Source organism: Hemitrygon akajei, chromosome 3 (assembly GCF_048418815.1).
Source record: "Hemitrygon akajei chromosome 3, sHemAka1.3, whole genome shotgun sequence".
In the NCBI taxonomy this organism is placed as follows: Eukaryota; Metazoa; Chordata; class Chondrichthyes; order Myliobatiformes; family Dasyatidae; genus Hemitrygon; species Hemitrygon akajei.
This window is the reverse complement of record NC_133126.1, coordinates 152617690-152638446: the sequence shown is the minus strand read 5'-3', so window position 1 is coordinate 152638446 and position 20757 is coordinate 152617690. Positions and strand designations below refer to the sequence as shown.

General features: G+C 38.6%; 2 protein-coding genes across 4 annotated transcripts in view; one reads left to right on the top strand and one right to left on the bottom strand.

The window, feature by feature from the left end:
* LOC140724592 (spermatogenesis-associated protein 16-like) overlaps nt 1–6863 on the top strand; it is a 93788-nt gene extending 86925 nt beyond the window's left edge. The window contains exon 11 of the mRNA XM_073039018.1: nt 6586–6863. Within this exon, the coding sequence (XP_072895119.1) occupies nt 6586–6783 (198 nt within the window). The 3' untranslated portion in view covers nt 6784–6863. The remainder of the gene's footprint in view (nt 1–6585) is intronic.
* A 7465-nt stretch (nt 6864–14328) lies between these two features.
* ect2 (epithelial cell transforming 2) overlaps nt 14329–20757 on the bottom strand; it is a 58064-nt gene continuing 51635 nt past the window's right edge. For 2 of the 3 annotated variants that reach the window (XM_073041078.1, XM_073041079.1), the window contains 2 exons: nt 20506–20655; nt 14329–15737 (listed from right to left, as the gene is read on the bottom strand). In XM_073041078.1, the coding sequence (XP_072897179.1) occupies nt 15648–15737; nt 20506–20655 (240 nt within the window). In that variant the 3' untranslated portion in view covers nt 14329–15647. Of the gene's footprint in view, nt 15738–19201; nt 19368–20505; nt 20656–20757 lie in introns of all 3 variants that reach the window. The other variant, XM_073041080.1, reaches the window with a different exon arrangement.

The window sequence follows — 20757 nt, the reverse complement described above, 5'->3', positions numbered from 1 at the left end:
CATGAGACCACATGCCTTAAAAATGCTTTGCCATTCAAGGTGATCAGAGCTTTTCTTTTACTTTGATGTCAATTTCACTACATATTTATCGTTGTCTGAACCCTTAGTGCCTAGGTGGCACATGTACATATTACATATTACTCACTACATATTTCTGCATTCCATTGATACCAATGTGATGAAGTTCAATAAAGTGATTCATTCTGATGGAGACTTAGATTATATTTATTTCTGTCACTATATAAATATAGAGTGACAGAATAGTTAAAGAATACAAAAATAATGAACCCCAGTTAAATGTACATAACTTTTACAAGTAGCAGAATGCATTGAAAGTCTCAAAGGCATGCTAAATCCTTGATTTAATAAACAACATAAAAAAGAGGCTGTTAAACATATAAAATGCTGAATACGGCACATGGAGAGTCCCATTTTAGATAAAGGACATGAATATTTTAGAGACATTACAGGAAAGATTTGGGATTGGAGATAAGAGTAGCTGTTGTTCACTTTAGACAAAGTAACAATATGTATGTCATCACATTTTAAATAGAAATAAGCCATTAGCAACTATTTAGATCATATATGTCAAACTCAAGGCCCGTGGGCCAGATTTGGCCCGCGGTGGAATTATCTTTGGCCCGCAAGATAATATCTAATTACCGGTACTATTAAAGCTGGCCCCAGTAATCGAAGTGCCTATGGCATATGATATGGCTAATGCTGAATTTTTCAGGTACCAGGTTTTCAGGGTTTTTAGTGTTTATTCGGCAGTCTTGCTCAGCAGTCTTCTTCATAAGAAACGGAATTTGTAAAGTGAAACACTTTGTAGTTATAGCAGAGACTGAGACACATGAGAGCAGGCTGAAAAAACGGAGGCAACGAAAGCTGCGTTCGCACGCGTTCGACTGATCCGGCCCGCATGAAGCTGCATTTTGCTCAATCCGGCCCGTGACCTAAAATGAGTTTGACACCCCTGATTTAGATCATAGAACAGTAAAGCAAGGAACAGACTTTTCAGCCCAAAATGTTGTGCCAAGCCAAATAAATGACTAATGAAAAGCCGAACTAAACTAATCCCTTATACCATATCCCACCATGTCCTTCCATTTTCCTCACATTCATGTGCCTATCTAAACGTCCCAAATCTATCTGCCTCCAGCACACCAGGCAGTGAATTCCAGGCACTCACCACTGTATAAAAACCATTTGCCCCTCACATCTTCTTTGAAATTATCCCCTCTCATCTTAAATGCATGTCCTTTGGTATTGGATCTTTCAAACCTACTCTCTGTCTATGCATCTCATAATCTTATAACCCTATCAGAAATCCCTTCAGTCACAACTGCTCCAGAGAAAACAACTGAAATTTGCCAGCCTCTTATTGTAACACATGCAGTATAATCCAGGCAGCTTCCTGGTGAACCACTTCTGAACCCTCTCGAAAGCCTTGTCATCTTTCCTATAATGTGGCGACCAGAACTGCAGGCAATATGCCACATTCAGCATAACCAAAGATTTATAACTTCTTAACTTTTGAAATAAATGCCTCAACTGATAAAGTCAAGCATGCCTAAAGCCTTCTTAACCACCTTATTAGCCTGTGTAGCTACTTTCAGGGAACTATAAACTTAGATTCCAAGATCCCTCTGATTATAAGACCATAAGACATAGGAGCAGAATTAGGCCATTTGGACGATTGTCTGCTCCATCATTTCATCATAGCTGATATATTTTTCCTTTCAACAGCAATCTCCTGTCCGTCCGCCCCCCCCCCCCCCCCCCCGTATCCCGTCATGTCCTGACCAAGCAAGAATGTATTAACATCTGCCTTAAATATACATGAAGACTTGGACTATGCATCTGTCTGTGCAACAAATTCCACAGATTCTGGCTAAAGATATTCCTCCTCATTTTTGTTCTAAAAGGAAGCCCATCTATTTTGAAGCTGTGTCCTCTGGTCTTAGACACTCCCACCATAGGAAACATCCTCTTCACATCAAATCTATCAAGTCCTTTCACCATTCGATATGTTTCAATTAGATCACCCCTCATTCTTCTAAGTTCCAGTGAGAACAGGCCCAGAGCCATCTAACACTCTTCATATTTCAAGCCATTTAATCCTGGAATCATTTTTGTAAGCCTCCTTTGAACCCTCTCCAATTTCAGAACATCCCTTCTAAGAAGACCAAAACTTCACACAACATTCCACTGCTTTATAAAGTCTGAACATAACATCGTCGCTTTTATATTCTAGTCCTCTTGAAATGAATGCAAATTCAACCTGCAAATTAACCTTTAGGGAATCCTGCACAAGGATTCCCAAATCCCTTTGTGCCTCAGGTTTATGTATTTTCTCTACATTTAGAAATTAGTCAACCCTTTCATTTCTTCTAGCAAAGTGCATGACAATACACTTCCCAACACTGTATTCCATCTGCCACTTCGTTGCCCATTCTCCTGATCTTTAAGTTCTTTTGTAGCCTCTGTATTTCCTCAGAATTACCTGACCCTCCACCAATCTCCATATCATCTGCAAATTTTGTAACAAACCCATCAATTCCATCACCCAAATCATTGACATATAACATTAGAAGAATCAGTCCCAATACAGACACATGTGGACCACCACTAGTCACTGGAAGCCACCCAGAAAAGGCTCCCTTTAATCCCACTCTTTGCCTCCTGCCAATCAGCCACTGCTTTATACATGCTAGAGTCTGTCCTGAAATAACATGGACTTGCAGCTTGTTAAGCATCCTCATGTGTGGCACCTTGTCAAAGGCCTTCTGAAAATCCAAATACACAATATCAATCGATACTCCTTTGTCTATCCTGCTTGTTATTTAGAAACATAGAAAACCTACAGCACAATACTGGCCCTTCGGCCCACAAAGCTGTGCCAAACATGTCCTTACCTTAGAAATTACCTAGGGTTACCTATAGCCCTCTATTTTTTTGAGCTCCATGTACCTATCCAGGAGTCTCTTAAAAAAACCTTATCGTATCCACCTCCACCACCGTTGCCAGCAGCCCATTCCATGCGCTCACCATCCTCTGCACTAACAAACCCACCCCAACATCTCATCTGTACCTACTTCCAAGCACCTTTAAACTGTGCCCTCTCGTTCAAGCCATTTCAGCCCTGGGGAAAAAGCCTCTGACTGTCCACACAATCAATGCCTTTCATCATCTTATACACCTCTATCAGGTCACCTCTCATCCTCCGTCGCTCCAAGGAAAAAAGGTCGAATTCACTCAATCATAAGGCATGCTCCCCAATCCAGGCAACATTCTTGTAAGTCTCCTCTGCACCCTTTCCATGGTTTCTACATCCTTCCTTAGTGATGCAACCAGAACTCAGCACAGTACTCCAAGTGGGGTCTGACCAAGATCCTATATAGTTTCAACATTACCTCTTGGCTCCTAAACTCAATCCCAGGATTGATGAAGGCCAGTGCACCATATGCTTTCTTAACCACAGACAACCTGCGTAGCAACTTTGAGTGTTCTATGGACTCAGACCCCAAGATCTCTCTGATCCTCTACACTGCCAGGAGTCTTACCATTAATACTATATTCTGTCATCATATTTGACCTACCAAAATGAACCACCTCACACTTATCTGGGTTGAACTCCATCTGCTACTTCTCAGCGCAGTTTTGCATCCTATCAATGTCCTGCTGTAACCTTTAACAGCCCTCCACACTATCCACAGCACCTCCAACCTTTGTGTCAAATAATTCCAACAGAGTGGAGTGACATTTGCAATTTTCCATTCTTCAGGAATCCTTCCAGAATCTAGTGATTCTTAAAAGTCATTACTAATGCCTCCACGATCTCTTCAGCCACCACTTTCAGAACCCTGGGGTGTACACCATCTAGTACAGGTGACATATCTCCCTTCAGATCTTGCAGTTTCCCAAGAACCTTTTCTCTAGTAATGGTAACTTCACACACTTCATGACCCCTGTCACTTGGAACTTCCACCATACTGCTGGTGCCTTCCACAATGAAGACTGATGCAAAATACTTACTCAGTTCATCTGCTATTTCTCTGTCCCCCATTACTACCTCTCCAGCATCATTTTCCAGTGATCCAATATCCATTCTTGCCTCTCTTTTGCACTTTATGTATCTGAAGAAACATTTGGGATCCTCTTTAATATTATTTTCTAGCTTACTTTCATATTCCATCTTTACCTTCTTAATGACTTTTTTAGTTGCCTTCTGTTGGTATTTGAAAACTTCCCACTAATTTTTGCTCTATTATATGCCCTCTCTTTGGCTTTTATGTTGGCTTTGACTTCTCTTGTCAGCCATGGTTTTGTCATCTTTCTTTTAGAGTTCTTACTCTTTGGGATGTATATATCCTGTGCCTTCCAAGTTGCTTCCAGAAATTCCAGCCATTGCAGCTGTGTCATCATCCCACCAGTGTTCTTTTCCAGTCAATTTTGGCCAGCTCCACTCTCATGCCTCTGTAATTCCCTTTACTCCACTCAAATACTGATACATCTGACTTTAGCTTCCCCTTCTCAAATTGCGGGGTAAATTTGTTCATTTTCCCCCAAGGATTCTTTTACCTTAAACTCTAATCAATGATCCAAGGTTCCAATGATCCAAGAACTTGAAATTCTATACTGTTTCTTCATTTGTATTATCATTCTATTCTTGCCTTTACTAGCATGTGACACTGGGGATAATCCAGAGATTAATACCTTGGAGATCCTGCTCTTCAGTCTCTTTCCTTACTCCCTATACTCTCTGTACAGGACCTTGCTCGCCCTTCTACCAATGTTATTGAAGTCAATATGCACCACTACTCACCCTCCCCCCTTGAGAATATTCTGAAGCCACTCCATGACATCCTGGATCCTACTACCTGGGAGGCAACTCACCACCCCTTACGTCTCTTTTGCAGCCACAGATTTCCTCTCTCTCTCCTAACCATGACTCAGGCTGACTTTACCCTTCCCTGCTGAGTTCAGAGCCAGCAACAATGCCACTAGCCTGGCTGATGCGGATGTGCCCTAACTGGTCACCCAGCATTATCCAAAGGGGTGTACTTGTTACTGAGGGGAATGGCCACAGAGGGACTCTGCACTAACTGTTTACTCCTCTTACTCTCCCTGGTGGTCACCCATCATCTACCTGAAGCCTGCATTCTGGGTGTAACCACCTCAGTAAAAATTCCATCTATGAGGTTTTCAGCTTCCTGATTGTCCTTGTCAGTCAGGAACTGAAGTCAGGAAGGTAATTAGATATCCTGAAATCCCATATCTCACAGGAGGAGAATTCCACTGTCTTAACTATCCTGCCTACACTGAACTAAGGACTAAGGATTTACAGACAATAAAAGAAAGCTTACCTATGCCTTCTCTCTGAAACCTATGAGTTTCACATGCACCTTTGTCACTTACTCAACCACTTTTCTCCAAGCTTGTTTTTGCTTTGGCTCTAACTTCTCAAGCCCAAGTTCCACAATAAAAAATTATAAAAATGACTCAGCACCCTTAGCCTCTGCCTGTTCTTGTCGAAACTTGTTGAGCCAAAGCCTGACCTCTCTGACACTAGCCATTCCAACATTGGCCGCTCTGCTTACACTTCGTTTCTTTTTATTGGCTCAAGTAAAACTCACTCCTGATAAGACTTGTTTTTAAATGGGTCCTGCACTGCAAAGAATGAGTCTTTCCCAATAAAACTTGCTCTTTTCAAATGGCAATGGCTTATTTGAAAGAATAGGGACAATGTTTTCACTGTTTTTATCCAATGTTTTAGCAAGAGTTGCAACTTGAGACTAGATAACTCACAAATAATAGCAACCAGAAAGAAAACTTCCAATCAAGAACATTTTCACCACTGGTTCTCTGGACATTTACTTTGAAGATAATAATTGAGGCCCTATTCAGCATGCCAATCCTTTCTTAAGTCAGACATAACAGTATTCCTCACATCAAAAGACTAGGAGAAATCTGTATGTTACCTCATATTAGAAATCTCAAAGAAACAAGAATTCAAGCAATTGGTATGTTAGTCAAGATTTAAATTTATAGGAAAAAGACGAGTTTCAAAAATGTAGGTCAAATTAATTTAACTGCAGGCCTTTATTTCCCTAAACTTTTCCTTACACCCAGTAATCCCAATGACCCTTTTATATTAGAGTAATTGATGATAAATGATGCAGCAACTTATAACTCAGTTTTTATATTCTGTAAACTCTATGTGTTTAACTCATGTGTTAAAGAACATTGTGCATTGCAATAGAAATAGAAATCCAATAGTATCAGATTTCTTCTGTTTTCTATATTATAATACTTCAACTAGTTTTGCAGTTACCTGTAATATGCAAGTCAAATATGCATGCCATGGAAGAAGGAAATCATAGTCAGGAATACACATCCATTTTTTTTAAAGATGTAGTTACACTTTACTGCAATTGTGCAATATTGTTGCAACAAACCTTTGAGGTGAACATTTCTTAAAGTGAACTATCAAATGTTAGAATAATAACTTGAAGCAACCTGAAATTTAGGATGTACTTTTCACTAACATTAGAGTTTTAAATAATAGCTGACTGATTGCAGGTTGGACTAATTGAAGAACTTATCTATCAATTGGAAGATAATTTTCTGAAATCAAAAGCTCTGAAAACAGCTCGAAAACAAAGAAAAGTAAAGAAGCTGAAAATCCAAAATATTGTTCCATTACCTGGTGATATGAATGAATGCAGGGGAACAAAATCCATGGCAAAGACAACAATACCGTCATCGATGGAAAGATGAGACATTATCTCACCTCTTCCTACTTTTCAGACTTCCATTATTGTATCAAAGAAGCTTGAACATTGTATTGGAATGCTACACAAATTGATAAAACTGAAATTGAAAGACCTATTAACATTCATAATTGTCTTATGAGTTATTAACAAACACCTATTCTCAAGAATACAAATCCCATATTCCCTATTTTCTAAGAGATTTTCCCTGTGCTGTTATGGGAAATTACACTGGAGAGGTAGTAATGGGAAACAAAGAAATGGCGGACAATCTGATGAAGTATTTTGCATCAGTTTTTACTGAGTAAGACACCAGCAATATGCCAGAAATTTGACATAGTCAGGGGGCATAAGTGATTGTAGTCACTATTACTGAAGAAATGGTGTTTGGGAATCTGAAATGTCCACTGGACCAGATGGATTACACCACAGTGTTCTGAAAAAGTTAGCTGAAGAGACCATGGGGGCAATAGTAGTGATCTTTCAAGAATTACTAGATTCTGGAATGGTTCCAGCGGGCTGGAAAATTGCAAATGTCACTCCACTCTTCAAGAAGGAGGGAGGCAGAAGAAAGGAAATTATAGGTAAATTAGCCTGATTTCAGTAGTTTCCAAGATTCTTCATTATGAAGAATGAAGTTGTGGGGTACTTGGAGACACTTGATAAAGTAGGCCAGTGAACATGGCTTCCTTGAGGGGAAATCTTGCCTGACAAGTGCCCTAGAAATCTTTGAAGAAGTAACAAACAGGATAGACAAGGAAGAGTCAGTGGACATTGCTTACTTGGATTTTCAGAAGCCATTTGACACGGTGCCACACATAAAGCTGCTAACCAAGATAAGAGCCAATGGTATTACAGGAAAGATAATAGCATGGATAGAAGATTGGCTGATGGGCAGAAGACAAAGAGTGGGAATAATGAGGGCTTTTTCTGTTTGGCCATTGGTGTTCTGTTGGCTCTGCTATTTCTCATGTTACATGTTAATGATCTCAATGATGGAATTTGTGACCAAGTTTGTGGATCATACAAAGATAGGTGGAAGGACAGGTAATGTTGAGGTAGCAAGGAGTCTGCTAAATGACTTGGACACATAAGAATGGGCAAAGAAGCCCAAAGATGGAATACGGTGTAGGGAAATGCATGCTCATGCACTTTGGTAATAAGAAATAAAGGCATACACTATACATAGTGTAAACAGAGGAAATACAGAAATTAAGAGGTGTAAAGGGACTTGGGAATCTTCATGTAGGATTCCCTCAAAGTTAACTTGCAGGATGAGTCAGTAGTATGGAAGGCAAATGCAATTGTAACCCTAGGTTCGGCTAGCGGCTTAATCTAGGGGAAGACAGCCGCTGGCCTGGCCAAACTTAAGAAATCTTGTTTGGGTGGATGCTACGTGATGTGTTCCCCTGTTACAAATCTGTACCACGAAATAATGAACAGTACACAATATGCAATGAAAGAATTGAGCTTTATAATTCTTAATTTGACTAAAGAAAACAAAAGCGAGAAAGGGCCCATTCTCATGAAACAGTCAAATGCACAATGTTGGAGCTCACTTTTCCCCGTCTGTTCGTTCTCCATCGATTTTCCCCGGGCGTCAACTTCTGACTCCATTCCAAGTCCACTCAGTCCTGCAGTCTACAACTTCCCTGTTCTGGAATCTTCTCTCTCCATCTTCCACCGAACAAAAGACCTCAAAATCTTCTCTCGGGCACACAAGAAAGGAAAACACGCCTCTCATTGGATGGCGCACATTTCAAACCCCCGTTATTTCTAGTCATAACCCAAACACTGTTGCTACAGAGAAACCATTACATTAACAGTGAAACATTGCAGAGAGGCCATTACATTAGCAGTGAAACCTTACAGAGCATTACACAATGTTGGTATTAATTTCCAGAGGACTCAAATATAAAACCAAGGATACAATGCTAGGGCTTTACAAGATATTGGTCAGACCACATTTTGAGTATTGTGAGCAGTTTTGTGCCCCATATTTAATAAGATGTGCTGGTATGGGAGAGGGTCCAGCAGATATTTATAAGAATCCTATGAATGATAGAGTTATTATATGAGGAACATTTGATGGCTCTAGACCTATACTCACTATAGAAGAATGGGGTGGGGTGGGAAATCTCAATGAAACCTATTGAATATTCAAAGGCTTGGACAGAGTGGACATGGAGAGGATAGTTCCTACAGTGGTGGAGCCCTGGACCAGAAGGCACAGCCTTAGAATTGAAGGATTTCCTCCAGAACAAAGATAGAGGAGGGTTTATTTAGCTGGGAGGTGGTGAATCTGTGGAATTCACAGATGGTCATGGAGGCCAAACAAATTTTTTTGAAATTGTTGCTTCCTCAGAAATGTTATGTGGTTATGATTGACCCCTTGAAGCTCAATATAAATACAATTTCAACCTACTTGCATCATGTAGGAATTTGGAGAAACAAGAAATTAACAATTACTGAATATAAGTTTAATTGCATAAATGGTGCTAATGCTTTGTGATAGTTCAACTACACGAAAAAACATTTTCTTGATGATTTCCATTTGTACACAGTGTCTGAGGCTCCACGCTTAAGTATCCAACAATAATCAGCCAGCATTGATTGATTCCAGTTGCCCCGATACTGTTTCTCCATGACCACAATGATCCGGTGAAACCTTTCATCATACTCATCATTAACAGTGCCAAGATTTGCAGGGAAGAAGTCTAAATGGGAATGCAGAACATTAATCTTTAGTGACATGTTGTACTTCATCGTCTTGTATGTTTGAAGCATGTTGTCAGGAGAGTTTTCAACATCCTTGAATGCCTTCCATGCAACTTTCTTTGGTCCCACTAGAGGCTTTTTCCAAATTGCCTGTCATTGATGTCTTCTTTGATTTGTGGACCAACAAGAAATACCTTCCTTAATCTTGACATCAGTTATTCTGGGAAACATGTCACAAATATCAAAATTCTTCCTGGAATTTTTTGTGCCCGGTGACAGCAGATACCATCGTTGCAATGTTGAACTCAGTAATACCATAAGAAAAAGAGCAGAAGTAAGCCATTCAGCCCATCAAGTCTGCTCTGCCATTCAATCATGGGCTGATCCAATTCTTCCAGTCATCCCCACTCCCCTGCCTTCTCCCCATACCCTTTGATGCCCTGGTTAATCAATAACCTATCTATCTCTGCCTTAAATACACCCAATGACTTGGCCACCATAGCTGCTTGTGGCAACAAATTCCACAGATTTAGCACCCTCTGACTAAAGTAATTTCTCTGCATCTGTGTTTTAAATGGACGTCCTTCAATCCTGAAGTCATGCCCTCTTGTCCTGGAACCCCCCCCCACCATGGGAAATAACTTTGCAATATCTAATTTGTTCAGGCCTTTTAACATTCAGAATGTTTCTATGAGATCCCCTCTCATTCTTCAGAACTCCAGGGAATACAGCCCAAGAGATGCCATACGTTCCTCATATGGTAACCCTTTCATTCTTGGAATCATTCTCCTGAATCTTCTCTGAACCTTCTCCAATCTGTTTCTATCCTTTCTAAAATAAGAAGCCCCAAACTGCACACAATACTCTGTGTGGTCTCACGAGTGCCTTAAAGAACCTCAATATCACACCCCTGCTCTTATATTCTATACTTCTAGAAATTAATGAATACATTCACCTTCTTCACCACCAACTCAACCTGGAGGTTAAACTTTAGGGTATCCTGCACAAGGACTCCCAAGTCCCTTTGCATCTCTGCATTTTGAATTCTCTCCCCATCTAAATAATAGTCTGCCCACCAAAGCGCGTGACCATACACTTCCCAACATTGTATTTCATTTGCCACTTCCCCTAAACTGTCTTAGTCTGTTTCCTCAACACTACCCGCTCCTCCACCTATCTTTGTATCATCGGCAAATTTAGCCACAAATCCATTAATCCCATAGTCCAAATCACTGACATACATCGTAAAAAAACAATGGTCCCACCACCGACCCCTGTGGGACTCCACTGGTAACTGGCCGCCAGCTGGAATAGGATCCTTTCTCCCCACTGTTTTCTGCTGATCATCCAATGCTCCACCTATGCTAGTAATTTCTCTGTAATTCCATGGGCTCTTATCTTGCTAAGCAGCCTCACGTGCAGCACCTTGACAAAGGCCTTCTGAAAATCCAAGTACACTGCATCTACTGCATCTCCTTTGTCTATCCTGCTTGTAATTTCCTCAAAAAATTGCAGTAAGTTTGTCAGGCAGGATTTTCCTTTCAGGAAACCATGCTGGCTTTGACCTATCTTGTCAGGTGCCTCCAGGTACTCCATAATCTCATCTGTAACAATTGATTCCAACAACTTCCCAACCACTGATGTCAGGCTAACAGATCTATAGTTTCTTTTCTACTGCCTCCCACCCTTCTTAAATAGCAGAGTAACATTTGCAATTTTCCAGTCATCCGGTACAATGCCAGAATCTATCGACTCTTGAACGTTCATTGATTATGCCTCTGCAATCTCTCCAGCCGCTTCCTTCAGAACCTAAGGGTCCATTCCATCAGGTCCAGGAGATCTATCCACCCTCAGACCATTAAGCTTCCTGAGCACCTTTTCAGTCGTAATTTTCACTACACATACTTCACTTCCCCGACACTCTTAAATGGCCAGTATACTGCAGATAGTATACTCCACTGTGAAGACTAATGCAAAATATGCATTCAGTTCCTCTGCCATCTGTCTCTCATTACAGTATCTCCAGTGTCATTTTCTATTGGTCCTATATCTATCCTCAACTTTTACTCTTTATATACTTAAAAAAGCGTTTAGTATCTTCTTTGATATCAGTTGCCAGCTTCCTTTCATAATTCATCTTTTCCTTCCTAATGACCTTCTTAGTTTCCTTCTGCCAGTTTTTAAAAGCTTCCCAATCCTCAATCTTCTCACTAATTTTGGCTTCCTTGTATGCTCGCTCTTTTGCTTTTACTTTGGCTCGGACTTGTCAGCCACGGTAATGTCCTTCTTCCATTCGAAAATTTCTTCTTATTTGGAATATATCTGTCTTGCACTTTCCTCATTTTTCACAGGAACTCCAGCCATTGCTGCTCTGCTGTCCTTCCTGCCAATGTCCCTTTCCTGTCAACTTTGGCCAGTTCCCCTCTCATGCTACTGTAATTTCCTTTGTTCCACTGAAATACTGACACATTGGATTTTAGTTTCTACTTCTCAAATTTCGAAGTGAACTCGATCATATTGTGATCACTGTTCCCCAAGGGTTCCTTAACCTTAAGCTCTCTCATCACTTCCAGATCATTACACAACACCCAATCCAGCACAGCCGATCCCCTAGTGGGCTCAACAAGCTGTTCTAAAAAAGCCAACCCTTAGACATTCTACACATTCTCTTTCTTGAGGTCCAGTAGTGGCCTCGTTTTCCCAATCCACTTTCATATTAAAATCCCCAATGATTATTATGACATTGCCCTTCTGACACACCTTTTCTATCTCCTGCTGTAATTTGTACTCCACATCCCAGTTGCTGTTTGGAGGCCTGTATACAACTGCTATTAGGGTCCTTTTACCCTTGCCACTTTTTTAACTCAACCCAGAGACTCTACACCTTCCGATCTTAAGTTATCCCTTTCTAATTTAATATTTTTTTTATGCACAGGGCCACACCACCCCCTCTGCCTACTAACCTATCTTTCTGATACACTGTATGTCCTTGAACATTCAGCCCCCAATGACAGCCATCCTTTAGCCAAGTTTCAGAGATGGCCACATCATACTTGCCAATCTGTAGCTAAATTTCAAGATCGCCCATTTTATTTCTTATGCTGGGTGCATTCAAACACTACACTTTCAGACCAGTATTTGTTTTCTGTTTTAACTGTACCACACCTCTATTGTCCTCCAACTCATCCCACTGGCTGTAATAATGCCCCATCTCCTGCCTGTGCTTTCTACCTTCTCTGTTGCACACTATCTTTGATTTATTTCTATTTATCCCTTCCTCAAGCCCCATCCCCCTGCCAAATTAGCTTAAACCTTCTTTAACAGCTTTATTAAACCTGCCTGTTAGGCTATTGGATCCCTTTGGGTTCAGGTGTAATTGTAACACTGCTTTTGCCTTTGACAAACTTAAGTCTCTGACCAGGACATCTCAGATTATTGGAAGAGGCTGACTTGACATAAAGGGTTCAAAATTTGTATCAGTATTGTTTTCCATTCCTGGCTCATGCATCATGGCATCTTTGTTTGCTTCCTCTAGACTCCATGGCTCTGCTGGAAGACTATCATCATGTAGCATAGGTCTCATAGCTGAAGGGCGATTGGGATATTCGATGAATTTCTTGTTTTAGTAGAGAAACCAGACACTGGTCAGACAGAATTAACAGTTTGTCACATGATCCTTCTGCTCTCACCAAATCACCAGAACAGCGAACAGCATTGATTTCCAAGTACCTCTGTGCCAAGCTCTAAGATTGACAGCACATGTTGCACAACAAATGTGAGGGGACTTGGCTTTGTCTTGGTCACCATTTTTACACCCAAAGTACAACTCAAAGGCTTTCTTAATAAAAGGAGTCATGCTTCATCTTTAAGATTTAAGTTTTTAGTTGCCACAAATATAACAAAATATTGCAGCTGTTGCAATACTGGTGAGTAATATTGCTATCACAAATACTCATGAAAATACAATTACTCTATTATGAGTACAAAGAATACACTACGTGCATCGAGCATGCAAATCAACATAATCATATACCGACAATGCATAGAAGTGTGTGTGATGCTTTTAGAGCCTTTCTAATACCTGTCCTGCCATGCAACATCCACTCTGTCCAAGCATGCTTGGACAAGATAGAAAACTTTTCAGCTTACGTTGTAGGCAACATTTTAAATAATAATTATAGGCGATTTCAAAAAAATATGGGGAAATTTCATGATTTTCATGATCAGCAGCCCAAAATACACTCAAACGTATTCATGAAGCAAAATCTTTGTTGTCAAGTGGTATGAGTATATTTAAAGCAGACCTTGCTAAGTTCTTGATTAGTAAGGTTGTCAAAGATTACAGAGAGAAGGCAGGAAAATGCGGTTGAAAGTGAAAATAAATCAGCTATGAAGATTTTGGTTCTTTGAATGGGCTAAATCTGCTCTATGATTTATTTTCTTATGATTAACATTACACAACTAATATTGCTTAAATTCTAATTGCATTTATCCACCCTGTCATTTTCCCTTCTCTTATAATTGAATTTCTCCCTAATAATTATGGAATTCAATTTCATAGTCTTCTTTCTAAAGGAGGTTTCCCTGTTCTGTTATGGATTAACACTGTCATTACACAATCAATATTGTTCCAATAAAATGCCAATACCAATTTCCCTGGCTCTATATAATCAACAACTTCTGGCATCTAAACATGTACAGCTAAACAGAAATCTAGAAGATGCTAGAAAATCTACGCTCCCCAAAAACATGCCTTTGGGCTTACATCATTGATACAACTAATAATCATATTGATAATACTGACCAGAGTGGAGCTTCAAATTGCAAAAGATATTTAATAGTAAAAGACTTGCAATGTCCTTTAAGCAAATTTACATATCCAGAATTTGAATGCTAAATCTGAGATTTAAGATTACCAACCTCATTAATAATTGATGATTTAACAAGTTTTTTCCAAAAACAATTTTATTTGCATCTATTATGTTTAAATGAAACTATACAGTCCAAAAGTTATCTACATAAAAATTCAATATATCCTTCATTTAGCAGCTTTGATTATTTTGCAGTATAGAGCATACTTAAGAAACAGTCCATGTTGACACAGAACAAACAAGACAGATATTCTCCCCGACCCAAGGAAAAAAAAGTATCAGTACAAAGGAAATGCCCACAGTGAGCAATACTTCATATGGATATGTATTTAATGATATATTAAAGGCGGAGTACATCCACAGATACAAAAACACCATAGTACTGTTAATAGGTCATGGTTGAACAATGCAATATGATTGTTTACAAGAATTGTAGTTTAGTTTTTAAAAAATAGGACATCTAGGAAAGGTACAATTATAGCCTTGGAATTGTCCATTAGCTAAACAATTACAAAAAAATCATAACCTCAGTTTAGCTTAGCTTTAGGAAACCCAAATGATTGTCTTTTAAAATTACTGAAGACTACAGTTTTAGTATTAGCCAAAATAAGAACATGTTGTTTATTCTCTTTCACATTAAATGTGAAATATTCCAGTTCAATAAACAAAATCATTTTGCAAGTTTTATAGCATTAAAATAATCTGCTGTCTAGGATGAAAACATTGAGGTTCAGTTTTTTAAAAATGCTGTGTCCGAGAAAAATTGGATTTCAAATAATTGCCCAGCAATCACAGAGAATACAAGTTAGGAAACTGAAGGGATCAGGTTCAATGCTCATTTTTCATTCCTTCCAACAGAAATTATATTGATCAGTTTTCCATCCAGTTCTGCTTACTACCCTGCAAGTTGGATTAAAATAGCTGTTCTTCTCTGAACAGGAGCACGTCAGTTTAATTCAGTGTATAAAAACACTTAAACATTTTGTTAAAAAGGCAACCAAAGCCAAGTAATAAATAATAACATACAAAAATGTACAAACTGCAATAGGAAAACAGCAATCAAAACAAATCCTTCAATTACAGTGTTCAGTCAAATAAACAAATATCCAGATTTCACTGTAAATAAAGTTCAAGAAAAAAATCCATAGAATTATTAGTGCCATCTTCCTATAACACCATGAAACCTTCGCATTTACTTCAAGTTCCGTTTGATACTGTGTCATTTCAAAGATTTTGCAACAGTTTAATCTACTTCCTTGATTTATCCACCAAAATTCAATTTCTATATCAGATGAGTTGTGGACCGACTGAATGTATGGTACCTTTTCTCAAACATTGCTGGAAGACTCACCAACGAAGGTGACTGCATGGCCTGGATAAAAGAAAAAAAGTTGGCTCACATTTCTCTAATATCATAATTCGAAGGTCATATTGGGCTCTCTCCCTTCCTCCAACCGACTCCCTCTCGAGCAGCAACATTAACTCCTGTAATATTTAACATGCAATTTCCTATCACATTTTACATGGTAAAATTATTTGCTGAAACCATATTCCCCCAAATCATGGGATCTCAAATACTTCTTCCACAACTCTGGAGTTTTTTTTATACCACACCAGTTAGATATCAATTTCACACGGTGATCCCTACTGGGCGGGATTTACTTTAAATTCAATACCAAATTTCCAAAATATTAATTTGGATCAGGCCACCTTGTCCAATAAACAGTTTAGTTTTATGTAGCATGATCTGGATAATAAGTCATGTATGGTATTACAGTTTTTGAAAATTTAATTCCTCTCGATTTTTTCATGGTAAAATAATATAAATGGTTCTTCTCAAATATTGTGTGCATTTCATTTTCCAGAAATGCATTCAGCAGACTGATCACCACAATGCACAACTGGATTATATTAAAATATTGCTATTGCTGTTTTGATTGCATTGCATAGCATTCAATTTTCTTTTTGTCTATTACAATGATAGCATTTTAGATTTATTCTACAAATTTTTCTACTTCTGTTTTGGCAATATGAACCACCTGTTACATTACAGATAAGTACTTTGACTATCGCAAATATTATTCTATAGTCATATATAAACAATCATATGATAGTTTATATAAAAACAGTGAACAGCCTTCACAAACAACTTTATTTTGGCTATTTGTCACTCACTTCCCTAAGCTCTTTAGCCCTCCGAAGGCACAATAATAATCTAATCTCACATATAGTTTTAACCAACTATTAACTAGGAGCACGGTAATGAAAGAAGCCAAATTACAATAATACTTGAGTTATCTCCTTTAAGGAGAGTTTTCAGTGTTCTATTAAAAAATGACAAATAGGGTGGCATGCAAAAGTTTGGGCACCCCTGATCAAAATTTCTGTTACTGTGAGTAGAAGATGAACTGATCTCCGAAAGTCATAAAGTTAAAGATAAAACATTCTTTTCAACATTTTAAACAAGATTAGTGTATTATTTTTGTTTTGTACAATTTTAGAGTGAAAAATACAAAAGGAGCATCATGCAAAAGTTTGGGCACCCCAAGAGATTTGAGCTCTCAGATAACTTTTACCAAGGTCTCAGACCTTAATTAGCTTGTTAGGGCTTTGGCTTATTTGCAGTCAACGTTAGGAAAGGCCAGGTGATGCAAATTTCAAAGCTTTATAAATACCCTGACTCCTCAAACCTTGTCCCAACAATCAGCAGCCATGGGCTCCTTTAAGCAGCTGCCTAGCACTCTGAAAATTAAAATAAATGATGCCCACAAAGCAGGAGAAGGCTATAAGAAGATAGCAAAGCATTTTCATGTAGCTGTTTCCTCAGTTTGTTATGTAATTAAGAAATGGCAGTTAACAGGCACGGTGCAGGTCAAGTTGAGGTCTGGAAGACCAAGAAAACTTTCTGAGAGAACTGCTCTTGGGATTGCTAGAAATGCAAATCAAACTCCCCGTTTGACTGCAAAAGACCTACAGGAAGATTTAGCAGACTCTGGAGTGGGGGTGTACTGTTCTACTGTGCAGCGACGCCTGCACAAATATGACCTTTATGGAAGAATCAACAGAAGAAAACCTTTCCTGTGTCCTCACCACAAAATTCAGCGTCAGAAGTTTGCAAAGGAACATCTAAACAAGCCTGATGCATTTTGGAAACAAGTCCTCTGGACTGATGAAGTTAAAATAGAATTTTTTGACCGCAATGAGCAAAGGTATGTTTGGAGAAAAAAGGGTGCAGAATTTCATGAAAAGAACACCTCTCCAACTGTTAAGCATGGGGGTGGATCGATCATGCTTTGGGCTTGTGTTGCAGCCAGTGGCACGGGGAACATTTCACTGGTAGAGGGAAGAATGAATTCAATTAAATACCAGCAAACTCTGGAAGCAAACATCACACCATCTGTAAAAAAAAAGCTGACGATGAAAAGAGGATGGCTTCTACAACAGGATAATGATCCTAAACACACCTCAAAATCCACAATGGACTACCTCAAGAGGCGCAAGCTGAAGATTTTACCATGGCCCTCACAGTCCCCCAACTTAATCATCGAAAATCTGTGGATTGACCTCAAAAGAGCAATGCATCTCACAGAACTAGAAGCCTTTTGCAAGGAAGAATGGGCAAAAATCCCCCAAACAAGAATTGAAGGACTCTTAGCTGGCTACAGAAAGCGTTTACAAGCTGTGATACTTGCCAAAGGGTGTGTTACTAAGTACTGACCAGGCAGGGTGCCCAAACTTTTGCTTCGGGCTCTTTTCCTTTGTTATTTTGAAACTGTAAAGATGGAAATAAAAAAGTAATCTTGCTTAAAATATTAAAGAAATGTGGCATCTTTAACTTTATGCCTTTTGGAAATCAGTTCATCTTTTATTCGCTTAGCTATTCACAGTAACAGAAATTTTGAACAGGGGTGCCCAAACTTTTGCACACCACTGTATTGTGCGTAGCCCATCACTGCTTCATTGGAAAGTACCCGAACTGAGAATCTACCCAAAATTCTCAAACAGAAAACAGTGCAAAGCTTTGAGTTTTATATATACAAATAAGTTATAGACAAGCAAGGGTTTTAATAAAAACCTATCATTTAAAACTCTGTCATGATTGATCCAAATGCAGGTGTTGTATTGCATGTATACCTCAAGGTATATACTGTACCAAATAAAAAAAGTCTCTGAATAAAGTCCAGTTGGGTTAATATTGCTGAGTATTCATTAATTTTGTCCAAGGGGGCAATAATAAAGTGAGTGTCACACATGTCGAAATTCCAAAAATCAAATTTTTAAAAATTCCAGATCAAGCAGCTTTGCTCAAAAATAAATCAGACCAAACTGAAACAAAGGCAATCAAGCTTTCCTAACCACGATGGAGATTCAAAGATATTAAGACCTTCACTAAAAAGCATTAAAACATTCAATAACAAAGACATTTAGATCAAATATTTTACCTTCTGCAGCATATATTCTAATAAAATTGTTCTGCAGTTACAATGTTGAAAACTGAACAGAGTTCAATTAACACCGTGTTATAAAAATTGTTTCTGTGAGCCCAAAATTCCCAATAACAAAAGTGAAAAGGTTAGTAACTGTGATAACATTTCTTACTGCTCATGTTAACAGAGCTCAAACTTGGAACCCCTGTCAATTTGAACCCATCAATTCCCAATTCACAGCAGTGAACACAAATAGAAAAAGGGGGGGGGGGGGGGGAAGAGGTATCGGTAGCACTTTAAACACCAAGTTCATATATTAAAAAAGACAAGCACCAAACTGTTCATAAATAACTTTCATGCTGAAGGCAAAAAAATTGGTGCATGAGGTTAATAAAACAGTAAGACTCACTGTCCACAAGATGAATATGGGGTTGACTTGGTGAGTGTGGATGTAGAATATTTCGAGGTCTGAGGCCAACACGTGCACTATCCAGGGAGTTTGAGCGTTGAACAGTTACATTGTTTGCTGACATCACTGAGTCATTCACACCAAGTGTGGATGAAGAACAAGAAATCTAGATATAGGAAGACCACTAAATTACTGCAAGAGGGTAATACAGGCAAAAAAGTGTGCTTTTCAAAAAAATATAGGTGCTCCAAATGGGGTGGGGGGGAGAAATAAATCACACAAGGGATTAAGTGCTTGGCCTATGTATTTGTAGTATATTCCACACTAAAGGATCTTTCAAATTTTCTACATGACAAAATTTAATCTGATAGCTCACACTGACAGCTACTATTACCGGGAACTATGGCTATGGAACTTTTCGGTATAATGCAACAAGAGTATATCAGCTAGGGAACACGATGCATTGAAGGAGGCAAATGATTACTGTTGAAAGCCAAGTATTTATCACGCATTACTTAGGTGAGCTACTGATTTACAGCAACTAAATGTTAACCTATTGTCATTGCCCGGTGGTCTGACATTACTGGTTCAGGGACTAAATTTAATTTGACATTTGGAAATTATGTCAGAAAACTGACTGCAGTTCTAATTTGTTGGCATTATAGCATAAACAGCTGATGGATGGGGTAACAAAAGAACAATAGAAGGGTAATGCTGGATCCACAGCAAGTGCAAACCTTGGAGTATCCTTACTCTCTAGCAAAAGCTGCTGAAAATAAAGTTTGATCCAAGCAATATAATCAAGATTACTACTGGTCTTGTCTAAAAGATTTCAAATACTATTTGAACTGATATATATGCATATGTAAAAGATACAAATTAATAGCAATTAAAAATATTATAAGAATGCAATTGAGATATTAAATACAGATTAGTTCAACTTCAAAAATAACATGGCATTGCTATATGGAAAAGATGCCTACCCACACATGATTAACTGCTTTAGAAATTTATCAAAAATCATCCTTGGTTTAAAGAATTTTTAAACAAATTTACTAAAATTTCCACTAAAATACTAGTTTTAATGGATTTCAATTTTAATAATTTTATTTATTCTTAAAATAAAGGCAAGAACACCTGCAGATGATCAATAAGTATAGAATCTGAAAGGAGTGGAACTCATTTGCATTAATTTGAGCAACTGCCTGTTAATTAAAACAGCTGAGAAAATAAAAACATGTTAAAATGCAAGAAAGGAGTCTGGAATCAGGACCCAAACTATAAAATTGGACCTTTGTGCTTACCGTTAATGATGTGGTACTGGTGCTTGCTAATCGACTACCCAAATGAGTTCTATTCTCTTTTGAACTCTTGGTATCTGGTGTACTGTGAGCCATAAGAGCTCGCTGCAAAACTCTCCTTGGTGTTTTAGTAAATGAGAATGCTCTTGTAACCTGGACAAAACAAAAAGATTTTACACTGTCCATATGGAAGCTTATATTTATATGCACTACTAAGGAGACACACAGAGCTGTATGGATAAACTTTGTGAACAG